At 34.5% G+C, this 6,962-nt stretch overlaps 1 protein-coding gene across 1 annotated transcript; it reads right to left on the bottom strand.

The window, feature by feature from the left end:
- Window positions 1–42: 42 nt before the first annotated feature.
- On the bottom strand, window positions 43–6,939 carry LOC129809707 (tryptophan 2,3-dioxygenase). The gene is made up of 7 exons (XM_055859740.1): window positions 6,582–6,939; window positions 6,338–6,390; window positions 1,421–1,522; window positions 1,218–1,351; window positions 734–1,093; window positions 415–664; window positions 43–350 (listed from the first exon to the last, which is right to left on the bottom strand). The coding sequence occupies exons 1-7, from the start codon at window positions 6,599–6,601 to the stop codon at window positions 136–138; spliced, it is 1,134 nt and encodes a 377-aa protein (XP_055715715.1). The 5' UTR covers window positions 6,602–6,939; the 3' UTR covers window positions 43–135.
- Between the last annotated feature and the right edge of the window lie 23 nt (window positions 6,940–6,962).

The raw sequence follows: 6,962 nt of genomic DNA on the forward strand, positions 1-6,962 counted from the left end.
GTTTCCACATTTTGAACGACATCAGCTGACTAGATTTCGATATCGATAAAAAACCGTTTTTATTGAACGAAGTAGCATACAAAATTGTTTTTTTCTACATTTTCCTGGAAAATTTTTAATAGAAATTTTGTGAATTCACTTTAGAGATGGTGCATCGAAGCTCCAATTGAGTTTAGTGTCCAGTGGAGGAATCCAGGAGCGTGGAATTAAGAAGGTGGACAAATTGAAGAGGTCCAGGAACACTTTGTAACGGTCGCTGAGAGTTGATCGCAAATATTGGTACCCAGAAGAGCCTCCAGTGCCCAATTGTTGGGATCCCAGCATCCTCTGAACCATTGTGACGTGATTATCTGCAAGATTTTAGTGAATAGTTCAAGAAAAAGTGCTAAAAATTGTGAGAAATCCGATATGTACATCTCCACTTTGTGATCAGGGAATCAATATCAGTTAAGAGCACAAGGATCTGATGAGGCTGGCTGAATCTCGGCTCATCTCGGTAAAAAGTGATCATAATTGCTCCCTGTAGTGCTTTGTGGCTAAATCGACGGTCCCCACGAAGCACAAGAGCTTCGTGGGAGCTGGAATCGAAGATGGAGTTGTACACTCCCTTGCGCATCTCAATGTCCATCAGCCGGTAGTTCCTGTTGGACTCATCAGGCTCATTCTGAATAGGACAAGTAAATTGGTAAGTACTTTATCAATTTTTCACCTTTGAAACCTTTGAAACACTTGCTTTAGCCTCAATTTCCTCATGCTTGAGGAATTTGTCTACACTCTCCTTGAACTTGCCCCAGAAATTAAATCCATCCTCCTCGAGGCCTGGTGTTCGCTCCAGCCACTTTTGCACCAATTCCAGGAGCGATGACTCCTTGTGCGATTCCATTATTGCCTCCACTGCCGCGGGATCTTGCCCAAAGACTACAGAATAATTCTGATTGTACTTCACTCGATGCTCCATCTTCACTCCCAACTTATTCTCCATCAACCTAAACTGGAGACTCTGGAAACCCGATGCGGGTGCCAGGTGTCGACGAAAATCCATAAAATCCAGCGGGGTCATGGTCTCCAGGATGGGTATTTGTTCGTTGAGGAGCTGCAATAGCATTGAACAAGAGTGACTTGAAAACTAATACTTTCAATCAATTGCTTGGTTCTTTTCTATGGTTTCCAATCTTATTAACTATAAGAAAATATCAAATTCCCAGTTCCCAACTCACTTTCAGTATCAGAACAATTCGATTGAGTCGCTTCACAATCTCCAGAGTGCGTGATTCCTCAATTCGCTCCACCTTGAACAGATCTCGGATTGAGTCCAATTCATAGAGGATTTGCTTGAACCACAGCTCATAAGCTGGAAGAATTGGATTATTCAGAAGGTTTTCTTGAAAAGGGGGATAGGATTTTGTAAAAAAAAAACAACCTTGATGGGTGACGATAAAGAGATGCTCATCATGAACTTTGTCTCCAGTTGTGCTGGAAACCAGCCTCTGGGCATTTAAAACTTTGTCCAGCATTAGATACTCTGTGAAACAAAAAAAAAAACCCAAAAAAAAAAACATTAGGACGACTGATTTATTAACCGTCGGTCGGTTGCATCAGCAATTGCCGTAATGTAATTTCATTTTAATTCCATGTCTGAAAATTTGTTCAGTGAAAGAATTTTATTCCTGGAACTCAAAGATAGGAAAGGGTACTAAATTACTCCCCGATTTTGAGTTAGAACGTTAGAAGCGAGCAGTCGCTTCAATCAACAATTGTTGTATTTGTTTTATAATGATTCTAAACAAAACAAAGAGATAATTATTTAATTATATTTTTGAATATTTTAATTAAAAAAATCATTCTTGTATTATCCCGGTTTTCGGTTTTCGGTTACAGACAATGGGTAATTCATTTCGGGGAACTCGAACTAATCTGACCAAGAAACCCATGGGGGGAGCCCGGGGAACCCATAAATTTTTTCAAGGAAACCGGGAAACCAATATGTATTTCAGGGAACACGGAGAACACATACATTTTTCAAGGAACACGGGGAAATGATACATTTTTCACGGAACCCGGGGGAACTCATATTTTTTTCAGGAAACTTGCGGGGAACGCAGGGAACCCGTACATTTTTTCGGGGAACCGGTAACTCGAGCCACTCCCCCTTGGTTACAGATTTTCGACTTTACTTTTTGCAGGGGCCTCTCCACCTTTCATTTTTCCATACGTTTTTGCATAGAGGCACTGAAGAGTATTGGTAAGTTTTTTCCTAAAGAGAATTGACTTATCAGTCTGATATATTTCGAAATCGTGCATTAAAAGCTATCAAAAATACATATTTTGTAATGTTTGCCAAAATTATACAAGAACTACGAGCAAATTTGTTTAAGTCGTGGTGCAATAGCTGCAAAATTTTTACAAGGAAAAGTGAAAAATAGCTCCACTTTTTATTAGGATTGATAGGCCCCTGATTCTTTGCTAAATTCTCCATTATTCTATAAGTCAACATTCGTAAAGAATATTTTGTCAGTTTTACACTAAAATTTTGAAATCTTTCCTCCTTTCCTCACTTCTCTACAGATCTCTGTTTAAACTTTATCTTGATCGGGACTGCTACATAAGTGACAAGCTAATTTCACGATTTTTATCCAGAAATATCTTAGATCAGGAATTAATCGAGCTTCTACAAAAAATATCTTAGATTTAGACATTCTTATAGTTCGTAATCATTCACAAAAATTATTTTTTAATTAATTTTATTTTGTCTAATCTAGTGTCGAAATCTTAATTTTATTTTGTCCTAATTGATAATGAGGGCGTGCCCAAAATTATTTTTGGGCATAGCTTGCGTTGGTGGTCAAATATTATGTATTTAATATTATTTTAAGGTTTGGGACAGGGGTAGTGTGACACAAGGTGATTTTTTAATAATGTGATTGGGGTGAAAACAAGAGCAACAAAAATATTCTTATATGCAAAAGAGTAATTCTGGTATCAAAATATGCGTAAAATGTAGAAAAAGATAGGAAAAGTAGTCTATCAGAGACAGCTGTTAAACCAGCCTTATGCCGAAAATAGACACAGACTGATCCTTGAGAATACTCAGCTTGAAAAATTTGGCGGTGAAAGATCAGCCTAAACTCATACACTGAGGATTTAGGATGAGAAATTAGCGTTTTTGCGTTAATTTCCCCGTAATTTCATTAGACCTCATGAATTTAGAAGATCAGACTGATCCTCCAAATTTTGAACTTTAAAGAAAGTGATATGAATATTGAAAAGTATCAAGAAATTCCCAAAGATTTCTGGATAGTGCATGATGTTGGAAAAAACGTATCTGGGAAGGAGCCTTGTCTAGCTTCTCTTAATTTAGCAAAATACTTTACTTTTTCTCATCTACTGGGGCTCTGATAACTCTAAGGAATATATGGATATTGATAAAATTCAACTCTTTTAGACGATTGCAAACAAGGATGTCCCAATTTAGAATTTTTTGCAAGAGGTTGAATAATTTCTGAAGATAGGGTGACAGGAACACCTATTGACACTTTTAGAACTCGTGTAAGAAGCTACTGACACCCTACTATGTACCAGTTGGAATACAAAATTTGAACATTTTTCTTTATTGAAAACGTAAATTAATGAGAAAACGTTATATTACTTACTTTTTATTAGATACATTAAATAAATTTCCAAATTTTGACAAAAGTGCCAATAGGGGTTCCCTGTCGAAGAGGTGTTCCTTTGACCCTACTTTTGATTTAAAAAAATCTGAAAATAGCTCGCTGGATATTTTACGATCATGTAACAGTTAAAAAAAAACAGGGTGCTAATTATGAAATGCTTCTAGTCATGTTATAATTATTTTAGTTTTATTCTCCCTACTAATTGTTCATATTAAGGAGAAATTTTTAGTATTATCAGTATATTAATTACCATGCTTCAGAGTGAATTACACTATCAAAATCGACTTGGTGTATACTGAAATGATTTAAATATTGCTATATTTCATGTCTAATGTTAAGATTAGAGCCATACTAGTCATAACTGCAAGTACTTTATTTCAAAAAGTTGCTTCTAAGAAAATGCACAGAAAGAGTAATTGTGGCTAGAAAATATTGGTTTGGGTTTAGCCCAGTTTCCTAATGTCTCAAAATCCTAAATACCAACCATTTTTATTACTTTTGCGGAATTTAAGGTCATTTGTCCTTAATATTCTAATCCTAAGTTCAATTAGAAATCCTTAGTTCAATTAGAGCGGTTAAGCCATATGGCTAAGTCTCAGGTCTCAAACCCGTATTAAATGCTATACCTTAAAGCACTTTTGAATTATTTACCTTTAACCGGTTCTCAATTCATTGAAACCGATCCATAAATCACTCAAAAGATCCCCTAAAATAGTTTTGAAAGTAATAGAACTGATTTTCGGATAAAAACTACTTATCTGTCGGTTAATAATATTAACCTTAAATCTTAGTTTAAGGATACTTAAGGAAGAAACCATCAAGCCCCAAAACGTTTTCAAGGAATATAAAACAATTGAATTACCACGGTAAACTTTATTTTTTCAACAATTACTCAGCAGAATATCACAGAACTAAGCAGAGCACAGCTTAAATTGAGTAACGACTGTTCATTTTAATTAAAAAAAAACTTTTTTGAAAATGAAGAAGCTGCCCAGCGACCCCATATAGCAAGGTGGGGTATCTAGATCGTTTTCCGAAGAGTGCTACTTAAACGTTTGTTTTTGGACTGATAAAATTCTTTTTTACTTCTTCTAAATCCATAGAATTATTCACTGTTTTATTCAGAAACATAATATTAAAAAAAATTATCAAAAATATTAAAGAAAATTTATAAAATAATGATAATACTGAAATGAGTCAGCATGCACTAACTGGGTCGCCTTTTCGCTAATTCACTTTTAATTAAACCTTTGGATTTAAAATACTTTTTTTTCACAAGGAAAAAACAATAAATGTTTTCAATCAACCAGCTGGCATTAGCGAAAATATCACTGCTAGAAAATTTTTAGTCAAGAACCTAGCTGGCACAAGATTGAAATGAGTCGATTACACTCACTTATTTAATGGATAAAAATATTATTTTTGCTTTTTCTCAAACTTGAATAGTTCTATTATGTAGTATACTGTAGTGACTATATTACGGAAATAAAAATAAAAATATTATTTTAACACTTGGAAGGACCCTAGTGGCAGCCGCTGCCAATTTAGTTTTCAATTTAATTTTTTATAGTGAAGAATATATTATTTCGCCTGGAGATCTGATTGAATGCGTGTAGAATTTATCTGGCTATTTTTTCGTTATAAAATTTTTAATAAAAATTAAATATTAATGTAAATATATTGCAAAAACAAAAAACTGCACTCGGAAGGACCAAATGGCAGTAGCTGCCATATGCATTTTATATGGCAGTTTGACGTTCTGCAGATGTAATTTTCGTGATTGTCAGTGTATAAAAGCCTTAAAAGAACAAATTGAAAGTGTTTTTGCAAATTATTGAGAAGAATTATGGGAAATATTGAATTGGGAAATATGTATGAAATATGAATAATTATGGGAATTATTCAATTTTTCTCTTATTTACCAAAGCTCAAAATCCATTTTGTTAAGCGAAGTTAATAGAAAATAGTTAATAGTATTAACTATTGTCCATATGTAGAATTTTTGCTTTGAAAAATAAGAGAAAAATTGAAATATTCAAAGGCTGCCGCATTCAAAGGCAGACCACTTTCCCTGACGCCATGATTCTGACAAAAATGAAAACATCGAATGGTTAAAAATCTTTAGATACAGTACCCAAGGAGGTGAAATTTCTGATTCAGACACCAGAAAAGAACTGACTGAGGCTCCGAATGTTAAAATATATGTAAAAATATTAAAATATTATGTAAAATCCGATAAGTGGCAGCGGCTGCCACTTGGTCCTTCCGTGACACTTTTAGTTAGGGTTCCTCGAAGTGTTAAGTGGATTAGTCATAAACGATCCAAATAGCGAAGCGCCCGGATTAGCACATTTGACTATAAGCTAAAAATATTACTTGTTAGCGTAATTTTGCAAAAGGTTAGCAGAACTTTTCTAAATTTTAAATTTTCATATTCGTTGGGTGTATGAATTTGCCCCACATTCCTCTATAATCATTATATTTCGAAAAATACTAAAATTACTTATTAGTGTACTACATTCCTGCTGCTTTAAAAAATTAATAATTTAAAATATTTTATTAATAAAAAAAATGTAATAGTCAAAAAATTATAAAATGCAGTTCGGACCATTGCTGATGCAAGCGACAAAGTACTACGTGGATATTTTGCCACATTTTCCACTTACCGCCGTACATCATTCCCTGTTCGGGAAGATCATCGCCAAGACGCGATGGACCTCTGAAAAATAACCCACAGATTAGTCTAAAAAATAATTTTTCACGAGATAACTTTTATTTTCACTAGAGTCATGCGACATTTTTTTTTGCAAGTTCACATTATCACATTTTATTAAAAAAAAAATAAATCATAGATTCTGGACACTGAATGTTCCCTAAGAATCCTTTTCTCTTTTTCTTTTTTAAACTCACCCATTAAAAGGACAACTCATTCTTTGTACACTTTTTTTAACCCTTTTCACAAATTTCTCACAGAAGAAAATGAAGCTATAGGAAAATCCTGAGGAAACCTTTTTAATTTAATCCACTCGCGAGGGCAGTTAGAGAGAGACTGAGGCAAGAGAGAAGCCTCGGGTGCTCTTGAAAGTCTAGACAACTCACTGAAATAATAATTTAGATTACGTAGAGATCACCAAGAGAGAAACACGAGAAATAAACTTAAAATATTCATTGATAAAACCATTTTAGCACGCGGATTTACTGCGGGATTAGGGGGAATGGGTCAGGAAAGGTCATGCGATAGTGAGACCGTTTTTTGTCGTACCATTTAAAATTGTTGGCGCGAATCGGTTT

Source organism: Phlebotomus papatasi, chromosome 1, assembly GCF_024763615.1.
Source record: "Phlebotomus papatasi isolate M1 chromosome 1, Ppap_2.1, whole genome shotgun sequence".
Taxonomy (NCBI): domain Eukaryota; kingdom Metazoa; phylum Arthropoda; class Insecta; order Diptera; family Psychodidae; genus Phlebotomus; species Phlebotomus papatasi.